At 34.4% G+C, this 19551-nt stretch overlaps 1 protein-coding gene across 1 annotated transcript in view; it reads right to left on the bottom strand.

The window, feature by feature from the left end:
• Window positions 1-2323: 2323 nt before the first annotated feature.
• TNFSF13B (TNF superfamily member 13b) overlaps window positions 2324-19551 on the bottom strand; it is a 36925-nt gene continuing 19697 nt past the window's right edge. Inside the window, exons 4-6 of the mRNA XM_037800085.1 lie at window positions 6926-7038; window positions 6687-6837; window positions 2324-3585 (exon numbers count right to left, since the gene is read on the bottom strand). Of these exons, the coding sequence (XP_037656013.1) occupies window positions 3473-3585; window positions 6687-6837; window positions 6926-7038 (377 nt within the window). The 3' untranslated portion in view covers window positions 2324-3472. The remainder of the gene's footprint in view (window positions 3586-6686; window positions 6838-6925; window positions 7039-19551) is intronic.

Raw genomic sequence — 19551 nt, forward strand, 5'->3', positions numbered from 1 at the left:
ACCTCAAATTAAGCTTAAAAGAAAATTACATTCAATTTTTAATTTTCTGGGAATGGATTAACACGGACTTCCTTAGTGTTTGGAGTTGGTGACTGTTTTTTTCTCTCCTAAGCCTTGCCCATGGGAGAAGAGGGGCCCAAAAGGAAAAACTCTCAGATATAACAAAGGACAGGGGCTTGGAACCCTTTTTTAACCATTGTTACTTTATAAAAAGTTATGTGTCTACAGATAATCAGAAGTAAATTCTTTCTTTTAACCCCCAGAAGATACTAGCACAGGGGCCAGACAGGTAACACAGGTGAACAAATAGAGCCCAGCGGTGTTGGCAGTACAGGAAAGAGTATTGCCTGACTGGAGCGGGTAGGCAATCGTGAGCAGTCAGTTCTTGCCTTGAATGCCCCAGCTCTGCTAGACTTATCACAAATTCTTTGGAAAAATTTTCGGCAGTCACTGCTGAAGCTGAACATAGCATAATCTATGACTCAACAATTTCACTTTCCAACAGAAATACATACATGGGTTTCCTAAAATGTATTAAAGTAATATTCATAGATGGATTATCATAATAGAAATACTCCAAAGGCCCTTGAACAGTAAAATGGATAACTATATTGTGATATAGTCATAGAATGAAATTCTATTCAGCATTGAAGAATGAATTACCACAACTTGGAAGAATTTCTCAGGCAAAATGGTGAAAAAATGAAGGCAGACAGTATGTCCAAAAGAATACATTCTGAGTGATACCATATGTATAAAATTCAAAATGAGGCAAAACTATTCCTTATGATAGAAGCCAGAATGGTCATGGGGAGAAGTGTGAGAGGTTTTTGGACCTCTGGCAGTGCTCTGTGTTTAGATTTGAGTGCTGATGACATGAGTATGTTCACTTACAAAAAATTTTATCAAGCAGTACCCTTATGATTTTACATTTTAGTTCATGTATGTTATATATCATCCCCACTGTTATAAAAGAAATCATCTGTATTTTTGAAAGCAGTCAAAAAGTTCTGTTTTCTGTGAGAAGTCTAGATTTTTTGCATTGGTCCACTATTTTCATGTCTGTAGTCCCTTTCCTAGGACAGGGAAGTTTTTAGAATAATATTTGCCTGATTCATAATTCAGATTACATAAGCAATAATTAAGTTCTTATATGAATAAATTGAGACATTCTTAACAAATTACATTGGGAAGATCTCTTTCACAATGACTTATAGATCAGAGCATAGTTTTCCAGGTGCCATTTAGGGCTGCAAATTAGTTCACTTTGGATATTCTGCTAATTCAATTATTTCCCACACAAGGGAACAATTAAATAACCAAAAAGGGCTTATCTAAACTCACAACTCTTGATTGTATATCTGTTCTGGGACCAAACACTTACACCTCAGAAAATGCCCTTTTGTAGGAAATCCCAATATAACATCTTTCTTTTTTCCTTAAAATAAATTGGAGTGAGGGTAGAGAAGAAGGAACTCTGTCAACTACTGCTGCAATGGATATTCCCATACAGAACCACTTTATGTATCTAATCTTCATTCTATTTGCTGATATTGAAATAAACTTTTACTTAACCAGAGTCCAATTTTCCTCACAATTTCACATACAAGGAAGATAGTATACACATTTTAAGACTGATGTAAAATAAAATTTAAAATAATTCATGTCGCTGCATTCTCCATCTTCTGACAAAATATGCTAAGTTGTTTTAAAAAATAACTGTGAAAGCTGTAGCTTTCAACATCTTAGTGTGCAAGCCTATTATAATGCAATATTATCATTTTTCTTTATGCTTAAAGAAATAATATTGAATTTATACCTTTACATCTATAATATTGAATCAAAATTATCCTTTGTCAAGTACAGAAAATATCCATGTTTTCTAAATTTTTCTTGTCATACTCTAATACATAATCCTCTATAACATTTCACAGTTATGCAACTGATTTTTAAAATGACATTTAGTCATATTAACAGAAACCAAAAGATGGGTGGTGGTAGGAAAACTCAGTCAGACAATGAGACAAAAGGCATTTAATTTCTTATTTGGCATCCAAGTTAGCAGCAACAGTAGGAAAATTACTAACCACTCCTTCTTGCATCGAAACTCCTACTCTAGACCCATCACTTCTTCTTTTTGAGTTATAATATTATAAAACAAAATAAATTGCAAAATATATTTTATTTTAACCAAAAAGTAAAATTAATAGGAACCAAAGTTTTAAAGTTTGATTTTAGACACAAAATTTAAATCATTTTCTTTGTTTTGAAAAGTATACCTTAAAGAAATATTTTTTAGACTGGGGAGAATACCTCGGTCTATTATTTCATTTACTGTTCAATGAAGTACAAAAAAAAGGGCAAGCAAAACAAGGGAACTTTATATTTAACAAGATAAGTATTACAGCATTATCAAGTATGACTCTCTATAAAATGAAAAGTAAAATAGTCTTCTGGCATATCATAATCCTTATAATGAGCACTTAGCATATAACATACTTTAGGATGCCAAGAACTTCAATTCTCTCTCAACTTCTGTATAGCTATTAACATAGTATTTTTAAAAGGCTGCAATATGTGAACTACTAAGCAGCAGCTTGAAACAGAAGAACAGGAAGTAAAGGGAAATACGTTATTATAAATGCATTATTAAATTCTACTGGAAATTTTATTTTTTATAAGAACAATTACAGTTGTTGTCTCAATTGGGGCTTTCCATATATGAATTGGAAGTACCTTACATTAAAGTTTCTGAAATAACTGAAATTAACAATAAAAAATGTCTGTAAGTATATACGTATGAGGGAATTCCTTTCCTCCTTTGACAAAAGTTTGGGTGCATTCCATCAGGTAATATATAGTATTAGAGATAAAAGTTGCATGCTTGAAATAAACCAAAAAGGCTTAAACGTAGTTGTATCCTTTTTTGGCCACTTTAATATTTTAATTTTAAACTTTTAATTACCTTTGCATTTATCTAACGCAAGATTTCTAGATTTTTTTTTCACTTTACACAATGTTAGCTGAAAAAGCTAGAGGGGAATTTAACATAAAAATAGAAAAGGAACACTGAAATTTCACATAAATATCTTAATATCCTCCAGACTTGATCCATAGCAAATTACGGAATCAGTTTTGAAGAAATCACTACTGCCGCCTTTGAATTGTGTCCTTCCTCCAAGACAAGAAGCTATGTCTAAATTTTTCAATATGCCTATATAGTGAAAAGTATTTCTAATTCTGTCTTTCCTTAAATGGGTCCTATTTCTTGTAATTCACATGACACCCTTTGGCTGTGGTTGTCTGTTAAATTTCCTGTTACGGTCTAGTTTCAGCAAACCAAAACAAATAGCTCACAGAAAAGACTATGGTAATTATTTTTTTTTTTTCTTTTGGTATTTCCAGTTAGGTTTTTTCCTCTTAGAGGTACAGAAAAAGGAAGAAAAATATCCATGAACATGATGTAATTAAGTCACAGCAGTTTCAATGCCCCAAAAAATGTGCCATCTCCATCCTGTGATATTTTAGCATTTTCTCGTGGTATTGCAAGCTGAAGTTCATCTCCTTCTTCCAGCTTTGCAATGCCTGGAAAAGAATTATTTGAAATAATTTTAAGTGGTTTATGAAGGGAAAGAAAAAAAAAAACTGAAACTATTTTGTTTTGGGAAAAAATATTTAACAAACACATTCACACTTCAAAATACACCAGTGGACTTCTAAACTATTCTAAGAGTCTAAAAAAATAAGAAGAAATGAAAAGTAAGAAAATAACAAGGAATGAGAAGTTACAACATATATACATATAACATATATATAAAATGAAGATGCTGAAAAAGACCCAGATATCTAACTTTAAAAGCAAGTCATCCCTCTTGAAGGCAACTGTATAGCAATGTAACTTACAAGAGGTGATAGTGTGATTGTGAAAGCCTTATGGATCACACTCCCTTTATCCAGTACATGGATGGATGAGTAGAAAAATGGGGACAAAAAACTAAATGAAAAATAGGGTGAGGGGAGGTGTTTTGGGTGTTCTTCTTTACTTTTATTTTTTATTCTCATTTTCACTTTTTCTGGTACAAGGAAAATGTTCAAAAAATAGATTGGGGTGATGAATGCACAACTATATGATGGTACGGTGAACAATTGTATACTTTGGATGATTGTATGGTATGTGAATATATCTCAATAAAATTGAATTAAAAAAAGCAAGTCATCCCTTGATGGAAAATTATACTGCATAATTTTATTGACAGGGGAACTTTTATAACACTGTTAATTAAAAATGCTATTTATATTACTTAGTCTTAATTATACTTTTAAATGTGCATATATTCATATATAAAAAATAAAAAATTAACAAAATTAGCACATTGGTTAACATAGTTTTTCTCTAGAGTCTAGATATCACGTAATTCATGAGCCCATTTTAAAAGAGAAAGATGGAGGAGAAGAAAGAATAGGAGCAAGGAGAGAGTAATAAAAAATTAACAAAGTAGCTACTATATGAATTGCCAATACCTTTGACTAACAATTTAAAAAGTAATTGCACTGTTTCATAGACATACAGTGAAAATTTATTTACATGAACACATCTATGTTAATAGCTGTTCTATCCTCAAACCCTGGTTAACTGGGTCAAGAGCGGTCAGTGTTGTGATCGAGAGTGACAAAAGTTTCTGTTTTGTTTGTTTGTTAATGGGTAAAGACAGGCAATAAACGAAAGAACATAGTTTTAGGTATTGTGAAGAGTAATATGTACACATTCTAGAATCAGCAAAATAATTGATGAGTATCTTAATAAGAAAAGACTGGAATTTAGTGATTGAACAGATTAGACATCTTAGAGATTGAAAATGATGTATATTGACTGATTGACAAAGGCTGGAGATCACTGAGCATTATGAACAAGTATAGGTTCTATTTAAAATTCCAATACTGAATTATTGGTTAATTCAATTTCTTCCAGATTGTAGCAGTCAGCGGATTTTTTTTTCTACAAAATATACTCAATTTATTAATGAAAGAATGTACAGTATTCTGCGTTGCATGTAAAAATGGTTCCTGAGTAGTATGTTGGGATCCTTATGATACCATTATTATTTTTTTCAAGTTTATTAGTGAAGGGCTTTATGCATTAATATTAATGTGTATATTAATATTCAAATATAATTTAACTATTTAAATAGTTAAATTTAAATAGTTAAATTATATTTAATAGTTTTAAATAGTTTTAAAGAAATCCAACCTAGAACAGATTAAAATTGCAAACCTGAAACTTCCCAGAGAATGCTTCTCCTGTGTGTTACAAATCTATTAGAATTGAGAAAAATCTTTAAGCCAAATTAATTACTCTTTAAAAAGCAAGGCATCAAGGAAATCTGGCAGAATGTTCTCATTGAAAGTAAACGTGTGAGAGGAGCAGACAATTTGAAAATTTGAAAAAAGAGCTAGTTGTGAAGCTCATGTTCTAATAAATACAAACAAAGAATAGTTTGGAGAAGCCTCACAATTATAAGGAGATTGCGATTCCAAAATACTGGACACTATTGGGTCCAGGGAAAATTTCTTTATGCAAATTAGGGAATTCCACTTTAATAAACTTCCTCATCATCCAGTTAACAGCTATTTAAAGTTGCAGATTCATAAGTGACATCATTTCCATTGTTATGAATTATTTCCTTCCTTTTTAACAGATTTATTGTACATTTGTTTGTAAAAAGCCTTTGCAATAGAGTCCTTCAAAAGCATAGCACATCACCAATCCTGTATTTCACACTGGTTCATGGTAAGTGTTTGGAACTGAAGATATTCCTCAGGGTTCTGAATGGATTTGTTAAAAATCAGCAGACAGGAATAAATGTACTTACGGAGAATATTATTTTCCAAAAGCAGCCTTGATTAATTAGAAATTACCACCCTCCCCCCATAAAAATAAAATGAAGGATAAATTGGTAATTGCAGCTAAGAGAGACCTGAAATGAATGAGTCCTGCCCACTCCCATTGTCTCTGCATATCTGCACTGCTGCTGAGCATTGCTTGGTTGCTCCTACACTGCCTGCTGTACATTTCCTCCAGATGTCGCCTGAATAAAAGTGTCCTATATGAATAGTGGGCAAGTCACTGACCAATTTGCCCTGGTCCTCAAATTTGGCCAAAGGCATTTCTTCCTCAGCTTGGAAAGAAGGGTTTCGGTGACTCATACTTTGAGGCCAGACTCGCTGGTTTGAACCAAATTCTGCAACTCAGTAACTGTGCTGCTAATGGCAAATTCCATAACCTCTCTGCGCCTCTGGTTTCACACGCCTTAAATGGAGAGGCCTCAGTGTGTGAGCCTACATAAAGTGCATATAATGGTGTCTGATGCATGATAATTACTCTAGTTGTTATCATTATCACAGGTTGTAGAAAATGCATTTTAGTATGTGTCTCAGTGTTGAATGCTATGAACTTACTGCCCTTCCTAAATTTATTTAAAAAATAATAAAACGATTAGTAGTGATTTTATCTGTCATAATTAAAAAGGACTAGCTTATTTTTCAAGAGAATAAAAACACACAACATATTGAGGAATGGCTTTACAACTCTCTGTATTTCAGTGCACCTCCTTTCTTTCTGTTTTGTCAAAGTCTGCTAATCAGTACAGTTATCCTCATTTCACAAGAAGCTGAGAAATACTATTTACCAGCCGAATAACAGGAATTATTGGGTAGTGTTTCAGGCATATTTTGAATACATCGGAACAAAGTGACCAGACTCAATTCATCCCCAAAGACATGGACTTTTTTCCTCTGTATTAGGTGTCCCATTGCAAAGGTGCTATCAGTGTATAAAACCTGAAAAACAAAACAAAGAACCTTGTCAGAAGTGGGTACAAAATGGGAGTCATCCTTCAGTGAAAATAGAATTAGAGTTTGAACATACCTGACCATATATAAAGAAGTAACCTGTTTCTTTGACCAATATTTTATTTTCTTTTTCTTCTAGGGCTCTTCCTCTTTTAAAGCTGAGAAGCCATGGAACAAATGTGTAAGAACCTACAATTAAGAGAATGATTGATAAAAAATGAAATAGAAAGACTATTTTTTCACCTCTTCTTAGTTGTTAAACTAAACCTGAAACTTAGAGAATTCCATATTAAAAAGAAAAGGAAAAGAAGGCAAATCATAATACTCCATTAGTTCCTCAACTGTCATTTTTAAACCCAGGGAACTAGCAAATATAGGAACTTGAGGGCAAATGCTTCATATGAATGACTAGTTTTTAAAAATTCTTCTCGATTTCAGCTATTTTCATAATAAAGGATGGTCTAAATAGGAGTGCTTGAGGCAAAAAAAACGGAGGGGGGGTGGACAAAAATACTTGAATAACACACTAATAGAGATTTTCAGTTTTTCTTTGGATCCCAGAGAGGAGGGATCAAGTGTGTGAAGAGTGTAGCAGAGAACATCAGAAGGAAGTGAGATCCACCCTAACCCCATAACATCCACCCAGTTATGGCTACAGAACAGGGCAACAGAATGAATGTTAGTTTCGAGACATAATCTTCAGTAGGAAGTGATCAAGGGACTTTTGTCAGTAGTCTGAAATAATTGAGGTTAAGTGGTTTTCTGTTCAGTACATTAATTCTCCCCTATCATCCCTCAACCGTCATTTGGGGAGTAATAGGGAAATCACCATGTTCAAGAACTGAATGAAATGGGGCAGAGAAAAGACAGCGGCTAGAGAAGGAGAAAAGCTAGAGAGGATCAAATAATTGAGCCAGGAGGAGGTCTCAGTGCTTTTGGACATCAACACCCATTAGGAGAGTGTAAATACTCCTTTCCAATGAATTCACATTGTGAGTACACTGGATTTCTCCCAGCGATGTTATATGAACAATAAAGGGTGAACCCTAAGGCTAGAGACTGGGAAATTGGGGGTATGAATTAAGTGGTATAAAAATAAATGAGCAGGCGAAACAGCAGAGATGAATCTTTTGACTAAGGTGAAGCTGAGCAATGAGTTGCATGAGCTCCAGCTTGAGAAGCTCCAGAGATAACGCATTTTTGCACTCCTGGTAGAAAGACAGTGCCTGGATCTTCTTGGGAAGATTTCCTTATGAACTGCCTAAAGGGGACATCGGCTGGGTGTTCTCACAATATGGAAAAATTGTTGCTATTCTTCTTATATAGGACAAGAACACTGGGAAATCCAAAGGACTGTGTTTCATTTGCTTTGAAGACCAGAGGAGCATGGTTCTGGCTGTTGACATTTGAATGGGATCAAGATCAAAGCAAAAACTGAGTGAATCATATGTCTAATTGTCCTAAGAACTCAGAAGACCTGTATGATGTGTCCAAATGGCTTGAGGACAAGTGCTGTGGGGCTCACATCTCCTCACCAACTTCCTCTGAAGATAACAGAACAGCCACCTCCTCTTCATCACCCAGAAGCAAGATGAGAAAGGAAAAGGATGACACTAGCTTTTTTAAGCACAGAGGCAAGAACTCAGAGGGGGATCAGAAGTCAGAGTCCAGAAATAATACCCCAGTCCTCTGATGTCAAGACTACCTGCCATAATGGACCTAGAGAGGAAGCCAAAGGAGGAGAAGCCCAGCCATGAGCTCACGTTCTCAGGAAGGAAGGAGGAAAGACAGGAAAAGGGGTCAAAGCTCAGGCACACACCCTTGCCAACATGATGGTCATTCTGAAGGACACAGTCACAAAAGTACAAGTGGGAGCTGAGTAAATCCCATGGAGCAAAAGGATGTGGCACTCCAGGAACCTGGAGTTTACTAATCCCAGGGACTGCAGGCATCACTGAAGCCATGATCTGCTCAACTGCTCAGTAGATTTGTAAATTAGCTACCTTTTTAAATGCAATCAAATTCAGTTAGGCTTTTACTATTTCTGTATATAAAATCTCTGGGGCTACTCTATCATGGGACTTGCTCTTATGAAGCTAATTACTGCAAAGGAGAGGCTAAACCTGCTTATAATGTGCCTAAGAGTCTCCTCCTGAGTACCTCTTTGTTGCTAGGATGTGTCCCTCTCTCTCTAGCTAAGCCAACTTGGCAGGTCAACTCCCTGCCCTTCCACCTACTTGGGATCTGACTCCCAGGGGTTTAAATCTCCCTGGCAATGCAGGATATGACTCCTGGTGATGAATCCGGACCCAACATCGTGGGATTGAGAACATCTTCTTGACCAACAGGAGAATGCGAAATGAAAGAAAATAAAGTTTCAGTGGCTGAGAGATTCCAAATGGAGTCGAGAGGTCATTCTGGTGGGCATTCTTATGCACTAAATACATAACCTGTTTTAGGTTTTAATGCATTGGACTAGCTAGAAGTAAATACCTGAAACTGTCAAAATCCAACCTAGTAGCCTTGACTCTTGAAGGTGATTGTATAGCAATGTAGCTTACAAGGTGTGACAGTGTGATTGTGAAAGCCTTGTGGATCACACTCCCTTTATCCAGTGTATGGATGAATGAGTAGAAAAATGGAGACAAAAAACTAAATGAAAAATAGGGTGTGGGGGGGATTTGGGTGTTCTTTTTTACTTTTATTTTTTATTCTTATTTTCACTTTTTTTGGTACAAGGAAAATGTTTAAAAAATAGATTGGGGTGATCAATGATGGTACTGAGAACAATTGTACACTCTGGATGATTGTATGGTATGTGAATATATCTCAATAAAATTGAATTTAAAAAATCTCTGGGGCTAAATTCCCTTAATTCCTTGAATATTAGTTATTGGAAGAGGGTTATAATTTCCACAGCCACATATCCTGGAATTTTTAGCACAATCCATTGTCCCTGGAATGCAATTCTATTCATCTGAGTATGTGTCTTAAGCTTTGATTCATACATATGGTCCTTGAAATTATAGATCCCAATTTATAATGAAATTGCCAGTTAATTCTAGTCTTTGTGCTAGATTTTTAGAACCCAGCATTGTCAGACCTTTCCAGTTGTCCGGTAGAACCATAGGGCAGAAAACTGTGGCTTACTAGGCTAGGACAGCTTGACCTTAAGATTAGCCAACTACCTTTAAAAAAAATTATCTTTAAAAAAAATTAGTGTTTTTTCCCTCTTTGTTCTTTCTTTTTTCCTCCCTTCCTCCCTACCTACCTTTCTTTCTTTCTTCTTTCTTTCTTTCCTTCCTTTCTTCCTTCCTTTCTTTCTTATGTGTCCCTCCATCTTTTTTCCTTACAATTTATTTGTTTACTTTTTTATTTAAGTGAAATTCACATAACAGGTAATTGACAATTTTGAGGTAAGAAATTCAGTGGTATTTGGTACAGTCACTGTATTATGTAACCACCACTATCCAGTTTCAAATATGTTCATGCCATGGTAAAGCTTTGTATGCACTGGGCAGTTACCAAGGACTAGGAGGAGGAGAGATTGGGGCTTTATTACTTACTCAAAAGAGTTTCCATTTAGGATGATTAAAAATTTTGGAAATAGTAGTGATGGTTAGAGTTGAATACAGAAGGGTATATGGGAAAAATCTATCTATTGCCTATTAGGGACGATAATTAATAGGAATACCATACTAGTACCACACAAATACTAGGGCCAAATAATTTAGGGCTGACAAGAGCCATGAGGTGTTTTGGGTCATGAGAATTTTTTAAAATGGAGAGTGATAAGGATGGTACAACTAAGTGATGATAATGTGAGATATGGATGGATTATAATGGGCATAGCATATGCTATGTGAACCTAGGAACTCCTTACTTTATAATGCAAGCCCTCAAACTTACGGTTGTTAAGAGGAGGCTAAGCCCACCAATAATTATTCCTCGGAGTCACTTCCAGAGAACCTCTTTTGTTGCTTAAATGTGGACTTTCTCTCTCCAAGCATAACTCTGCAAATAAATCCATCACCCTCCCCCCAACATGAGACAGGACACCCCAGATGAATGAGTCTTCCTGGCAACATGGGACACAGATTCCAGGAATGAGCCTGACCCTGGCATCAAGGGATTGAGAATGCCTTTTTGACCAAAAGGGGGAAAATAAAGACAACAAAATAAGGTTTCAGTGGTTAAGAGAATTCAAATAGAGTCAAGAGGCTGTCCTGGAGGTTACTCCTATGTAAGCAACACCTAGAGATGCCAAATGACCACAATATGATAAGCCCAAGTCAACAGTAGTCCTGAAAACCTTAAAGAATACCTGGATCCCTATTTGGGACTCTATAAAAGTTTCACTCACTAAGTTTATTCTTCAGAAACATAAATCCTTCAGGAAACTCCTATGCCAGCTAAGTCCCCAGATCTAGAGGCAATAGCCTTTTCAAGAACATCAAACAGATGTGTCCCCATTTTCATAAAGTCAACACCACTTTTCAACATGAACAGGTTAGGGTGGTCACTGCCTAAACATCACTGAAGATCAGGAAAGTGATTAAACCAGAGGAAGGGGTAGCAAGAGACAAGATGGAATTTAACAAATGGTTATGAATACTGACTCTCTATATAATTTTCTTTTTTTTAGGTGCTAGGGTACTAGAAGAGCTAGAAGGAAAGCATTGAAATGGTGGCTCTCTAACCCATAGCATCCTTTGAAATTTGTTTTATAGCTATTTCTTAAGTTATGATTTGAAAGTTATCACCTTTTTGTATATATGTTAGATTTCACAATAAGAAAAAACTGAAACTGTGGAACTGTAATTCATAATATTCTTTAAAACTTGCTCTCTAACTACTTGTTAGATTGCAGTTGCAAAGTTATTACTTCTATGTATATATGTTACATTCTGTAATTAAAAAATAGGATTAAAAAATTCTGGAAATACTAATGATGGTTAAGCATCATTGTGAATGTACCTAAAGCCAGTGAATTAAATACTTAAAAATGGTTAAAATGGTAAATTTTAAGTAATGTATTGTGGTGGTTTGGGGCTATGTATCCCAGAAAAACATGTTCTTAAATTTAATCCATTCCTGTGTGTGTGAACCCTTGTAAATAGGACTTTTTGATGAAGTTACTGATAAGGTGTGGCCCAGGATGGGTCTTAATCCTATTACTGAAGGCCTTATAGGGAAGGTCACAGAGAGAGAAAAAAAGCCACAGAGGGAACAGCCAGAAGCTGAAAGTCAAGAGGAAAGAGAGGCCAAAAGGGCATGCTGTGTGACAGAGAAGACAAGGACTAAGGATCACCAGCAGCCAGCCCCAGAAAAACGATCTTCAGGAAGAAAGCATTGCCTTGCTGACATCTTGCTTTGGACTTCTCCTAGTCTCAAAACCATGAGCAAATAAATTCCCATTGTTTAAGCCAATCCATTGCATGATATTTGCTTTAGCAGCGAGGAAATCAAAACATGCATATTTTACCACAGTAAAAAAAGAAAAGACCATTTGTAACATAGTTTTAAATTTGGCTTAAATGAGATCATGTACTCAAAATAATTTTGACTGTATAGCAATGAAAAAATTAAAACAAGAATTAATATTGTGATAGTTATTATCATAAAATACAAACCGATGACATTGAAGACAAATGCTTTCATGGTTATAATGATACTCATGTAATGGTCTGACCAAAGAAGGGCTAAAGTTTTCTGATATTTTTTTTCCTTCTTTTTAACAATACACATCTTGGAGTCTAACTTTGGCAAAGTTAAGGACTGTTTATGTTTGGCTCACTGCTATTTCCCCAAGGGCCTAACACAGTGACTGGCCCATAGCTGACATGCAGTAAATATTTATTAAACTATGTAATTCAACTTTAAACATAAAATAATTCAAAATGAGAACTTACTATGACATTTAGACACAAACATTCAATTGTTTTTATAAAAGCATTTTACTGCCTAGTTACTGAAATTCTGGAAAATGTAATACCCTCCATCACAGAGTTAGTTGAAGTGAAGCATTATTTCTAAAAATATTTGTTCATACTCAGGAAAGTGCTTCTGAGATATTTATTTACTAAAATATTTGCAATAATTTAAATAGATTTCATACTTCCTTACAGCATGTCTGTATCTATAAAATTAGTGATCAAGTTCTTACCAATTTATCTGCTGTATTGCCAGAATAAAAATAATAATAAGTAGATATTAGGTCTGTATTCTTATTTTCTCTTGATATTTTCTTTTGGCTCTTTATTATTTCTTGTTGGCTGTATTCTTATTCAAGACTTAGTACATGTTTACTTATTTTTATTTACTATCTGAATCCCTACACACATGTGTGCCTGAGTGCAAGTGCATGAATCATACTCCATAAGGGCAGAGAGTTTGTTATAATCATAGCTGTTTACCCAAATGTGAAGAATAGGGCCTAGCACAAAGATGCACTCAATAAATATTTGTCATTGAATGAATGAGTTTCATATGATTGATGAAAACAAGCTAAAAGGCAAATTATATACTTAAGTATAAATGGCATAAGGGGTTTCTACAACTTAAAACTTACTTAGATTTTTAGCAAACCAATTAAACTGTAGATACATGCTGATTTAGTTTCCTAGGCTGCTGAACCAAATGCCATGAAATGGATCAGGTTAAACAATGGGAATAAATATCACTTTGAAGCCAGGAAAATGTCCAAATCAAGGCATTATCAAGCAACGCTTTCACCCCCAAAGACTTTGGCATTCTGTGACTAGTGATCCTTGGCTCTTCTCTCACATGGCAAGGCACATGGCGTCCTCTCCTTGTCTCTCCCTTCTCTTCTGGGTTTCATTTCATTTTCTTGCTTCCTGTGGCTTTCTCTCTCTCACATCTGCATTCATGCCACTTATAAAGGACTCCAGTAATAGGATTAAGAACCATCCTGATTGGGATGGGCCACACACACCTTAACTGAAGTAATTTCATCAAAGGGTCCTACTTACAATGGGTCCACACCCAAAGTAATGAATTAAATTTAAGAATATGTTTTTCTGAAGTACATACAGCTTCAAATCATCACACATATAAACAAAAATATGTTAAGTGTTTGTTTTTCATCACTTCTTAATGCAAATATTTAAGAATTTGGAAGTAAACTCCAAGTCTTTACATTTATCATTGTTAGTGAACAACAAAAATACAAAAGCTTGAGCTTCCTAACTCGATCCAGCTTTAATCATTCAATATATTTAAGTGTTTTCAGAATTTTAGCAAAATTAGTACATATTATATGATAATAAATAAAATTAATGCCAATATTAGTGTATGAAAATAATTTACTTGCATTCCTGAAAATGCCTGCCCTTGAAAGAGTTGATCTTTCCTGTTCCATCATATATAGCAAACAAATGTTATTAAGACTAAGTTTGATATATTTTTTAAATATTTGTCTTTTATCCTACTTTCTGATAGGAACTTTGCTTCCAAATATTTATATGGCCACTGTTGCCTTTCTCAACAATTGAAAAGAAATGCAACACAGCATTTGTTGCTCAAAGTTATCACATTTGATTTCTTCTCTTGATTTTCTATTTTCATCTTAAAGTTGTCTAAAATTGTTTTAAAAGAGAAAGTATTGGTAATACATTTTACAAGTAGCTTCAGTTAAAGCAAGGAATAGTCGTATTTTGTATAAAGCAAATATATTCTGGTATTTTGTTTCCCAGTAAGCATATGCTTGATTATGTAGATGAGGTGGAGCTAGGAAAAGTAATAGAAATTCATTTGAAGTTTAGAAAATAATTAATTTTATATTTAGAAATTAGTTAATAGAGATCATGCAGGGTTATGGTACCTAAAGGCCAATATACGACTTGGAGCAGGGGAAAGAAGTGATTCTATCTGTCTTTTTGAAATATCACCATGTGGTGACCAGGGAAGACATAATGCAAAACTGAAGGTAAGGAAACCAGCTAAGATGAGAAATGGTGGTGGTTTGTGCTAGGGTGGTGAGGTAGGGATGAAGTAAATTAATTCAAAATATATTTAGGAGAAATAATTGAGAGAGTTTGGAGATGTGCTGAGTTAGAGGGAGGAGTCAAGAGTGACAGCCAAAATTCTGAATAAACAACTGAATACATAGTCACAAGATTTACTGAAATGGGAAATGCTGGCGGAATAATAGACTTGGGGAAAAGTTCTAGAGTTCAGGCTGAAATGCCACCAAGATATTAAAGAAGAGATGTTCAATAGATAGGGTATACAGAGGCTTGGAGCTCAATAAAGTTATTTTGACTAATGATACATGTTTAAGCCAAAAACATACAGATGTTATTGACACCATAGGAATATTTAAGAATGCCAAATAAACAAGACGAAAAGAGAATGGGATATGTCACAGATTGTAAGAACATCAATATTTTAGTGATACATTTCAGAGTAATTTGTGAAAAGGACTTAAAAGGAGTAGTCAAAAAAGGAGTAGGAAAATACGTTAGAGAAACAAACCAAGGAAAGAATGTGTTTCAGGAATAAGGGAGTCATGAAGTCTTAAATGCTATTGATAGGTTTTAAGCAAATCTTATAGTCTCCAGGAAATAATTATATAGGTAAAGTAAATGTAAACAATAGACTTCCACTATCAACAAGATTGTGAAAATAAGTCTTTCCTTTTTTATCTCCTGTAAATCAAACAAAAGGGACAGACAGATGTATATTCTCCAAAATAACTGTAAGTTTTGCCAAAAGCAACTGAGATCAGGCAGAAGCTGAGCGAAGAAGTGAAAAGAAGTGTGAAAAATGGTGCGGGAGCCTGGAAGCAGCAGAGCTCAAGAAGGACAGGAAAAAACAAACTTTCTAAAGGTGAAGAACCCCTCAAATACACACAGAAATCTACAGACACACAGTCTAGGAAATGTCAGTATGAGTTAGAAAACTTGGGAAATTAGGAGATAAAAAGACATAAAACTATCATTTAAATGAAGATATAAGTAAAAGTTTGCACAAAACAAAATGAGATGAAATTAAAGAAAAAGTTAAGGACTCAAGAAAAAAGTAGAACACACATAACTGGAACCCTGAAACACAAAACAAACAACAGCAACAACAAATGAGGAAACTGAACAACCATTCAGAGCTACTACAAAGTGAAAGTGCACACCATGTTCAAAGGAAAGTTGATTCAGAGTAGTTGAATTAATTGCCTATGTAGCTGTAACAAATTACTACAGATTTAGTGGCTTAAAACAGCACAAATTTATTGCCTTACAGTTCTAAAGACCAGAAGTGTCCCTGGGTAAAAATCAAAGTGTGGAAGTCTCCAGAAGAGAATCCATTTCCTTATCTTTTCTAGCTTCCAAGAGACTGCCTGTGCTCCTTGGCTTGTGACCCTGTGTCACTCTTACCTCTGCTTCCACCATCACTTCTTCTCTCACTCTGATCCTCCTTCCTCCCTCTTATAAAGACCCTCATGATTATGTTGGTTCCACTAGGATAATCTGGGATAATCTTCCTACCTCAAGATCTTTAAATACATCTGCAAATCCCTTTTACCATGTAAAGTACATTTTCACAAGTCTTGGGAATTATGGCATGAAAATCTTTAGGTGGCTACTGTTTTTCCTACCATAGTAGTCAACCTTGAGGTATATCCTAAAATAATTGTTGAACTTTAAAGATTAAAAAAAAATCCTTTGTATAATCAGGCAAAAAGAGTAAGTCACTTTTTAGAAAAAAAAAGTGCTCTTGCCTCGGGTTCTCCCAGTCTATATAATGGAGGAATGCCCTCGAGACAGTCTAAGAAAGAAAGAGTGAGCATGAACACAGAATTTTTTATGCAGCACCTGTCCTTCAAGCATAAAGACTACAAAGAAATCACTTTGTCGATGCAAACATTTAGTAAATATTGTTCCCATGAGCATATTTTGAGTAAAACAGTAGAGAACAAAATTCAGCCCAAGATATGAATGTGGAAAGCAAAGCAAAAGGACAGGTAGTGGGTATTGAATCTATTTATCTATAAAAGTAAGACAGAGCACATAAACAAAATGGTTTGACGGAAAAGAATAAAACTGTTTAATGCCCTGATAATGTAGAAATTGTGCAACTAATAGAAATTGGTAGGTAGAGGGGTAAAAATATTGACGGTAAAGTAAATGCATCTGTTGCTTCATTTGTGACATCTAGGGCTCAAAGGATATCACATAAAATTGACATATTAAGTAATAGAAGTATAAATGTTTTAACAGTACATAGAGATTAAGAAATACAATATTACTGCTAAAAAAATTGTATTATGAGAAGAGGAAGAATAGAGGGGAGAAAAAAGGTATCATATTAATTTTATCTTAGACCAGTTTAGAGAATAAATAGATATAGCCTAAAGATATAATTATAAAAGTAAATACTAGAACTATAGAAACACACAGAAAGCAAGGCAAATGTACTCATAGTAAGCAACTTCTTTAACAGTATAAAAGAGAAACAATTTTGTTAAAGTGCAAAACAGAACACTACATAAATATGAAAGAATAAAAGTCAAACATATTTCTGAGGTAAATAAATCTTAGGTTAGCCAATAAATGAAAATGATTTTAAGATGAGATCAAAAAGGCAAAACCCCACTCTGCTGTATACAAGGGTGTAGTTGGTTGAGTTATGTATGCCAGCAAAAACATGTTCTTAATCTGAATCTGCACTTCTGTGGATGGGAACCCATTTATAAATAAGAACTTTTGGAGACGTTCTTTTCAGTTGAGGTGCGGCCAACTGAATTGGGGTGAGCCTTAATCTATAGTACTGGAGGGCTTATAAAGAGAACTCAGAAGTCAAAGAGCCAGAAAAGAGAGGACATTGTCATGGGGCGGGGGACAGGGAAACAAGCCAAAGACCCCCAAGGATTGCTGGCAGCCAGCTCCACAATGCTATAGACTCCAGGTAAAAGCAAGCCTTGCCAACATCTTGATTTTGGACTGCTTCTGGTCTCAAAGCCAATAAATTCTTGTTAAACCAAAACCAGTTTGTGGTATTTGTGGTAGCAGCTCCAGCAAACTAAGACATAGGACACACTTAGAGCAAATTATTCAACCTTAACACACCATGGAATTGAAGGCTTTCGTATACAAAAGCAATAACCAGACAGAAGATATGATGAAAGGCTTTCGTATATAAAAACAATAACCAGACAAAAGATATGATGGAAGAAAATATCTCCATTTGTAACAGCATCAGAAAAGATAAAATACCTCATGATAAAATTAATGAGAAATATATAAGACCTATCTGAAGAAAATATCGATACAAATTGAAAGAAACAAAAGAAGACTGAAAATATAATAAATACCTACCCAATTTGGGATTGGATTGGATTGGAACACTTCATATCAGGAAGGTATTTTCCATAAATTAATTTATAAATATAATTAAAATCCATTAAAAATATCAGAAGTTGTCTTTTTCCTTTTATTTTTAACTAAACACGCTGATTCATACTCTGTAGGTTACAATGGGGAAAATAAGCAAACAAGAACACTCAGGAAAACCTTAAAAGTGAAGAAAATTGAGGGGACAATAAAATATAAAACCTTAATAACTAAAATAGCATGCTTTGGGAGCATGAATAGACAAGATGATTCAATGTAATAGAAGAAAAATAAGAAATTGACTCAAGTAAACACAGGAAATTAATCTATGTTAAAGGTAACATTTCCAAGCAGTGGAGGAAAAGATAGGCTATTCAATAAATGTGTTGGCGCAATGAGTAGCTCTCTGTGTGGGAAAAAGGTTGGTTCCACACCTCCATGTTATGCAAATACATAACATATATAAATGTAAAATATAACCAAAAAAGTCTTATAAGAAATTTGGGGACATACCTATATAACTTGTAGTGTAGAAGGCCTTTCTAACCATGTCTCAAAACCCAGAAGTCTTAAAATAATAGTGATAAATTTGACTTAAAAAAAGTAAACAAAATTAAAAAGACAACTGACAATATGGGAGAAAATGTGTGCAATTCATAATACAAAGGACAAATTTCTTTAACTTGTAAATAGCTCACAGAAATTAATGTGAAATTGAATAATAGTCCAATAGAAAAGTGAGAAAAAATTTGAACAGATAGCTCACAGAAAAGGAAATAAAGATAGAAAAGAAAAATTGGAAGAATGTAAAGACAGTTCAGAAATACAAAAACAATTGGTTCTTAAAATATTCAAAAAGATGTGTAAATATATTTCATATTAAAATAGAGACAAAGTAAGTCACAATGGGATACTATTTTTCACCTACTAGATTGGCTAAAGCCCCAAATTTTTATAACACTTATTGTTGACAAAGCTGCCTGAAAACAGTCTTTCTTTAGGTTGAAGGTAGCAGTATAAAACTTTATAGCCCCTAAAGGGGCCATTTGACAAATTTTTGTCAAAATCAACTTCTGAGAATTTATCCTACAAACAGGTTGACCATTGTTAAATAAAGAATGCACATGCTTATTCCTTACAGCACTCTATTCATAGCAAAAGATAGAGGACTGGTCAAATAAATTACGATATGTCCATACAATAAAACACTATACTATTTTTAAAAATAATGATGATGTTCTTGATACGCATACCTCAAATATCTGTAGGTTATAATCTTATTTACAAATAATATGAACTGCAAATAAGCTATAAGTCTAGCATAGGAAAGGAGGAAATGAGAAACATACTAACT

Source organism: Choloepus didactylus, chromosome 12, assembly GCF_015220235.1.
Source record: "Choloepus didactylus isolate mChoDid1 chromosome 12, mChoDid1.pri, whole genome shotgun sequence".
In the NCBI taxonomy this organism is placed as follows: domain Eukaryota; kingdom Metazoa; phylum Chordata; class Mammalia; order Pilosa; family Megalonychidae; genus Choloepus; species Choloepus didactylus.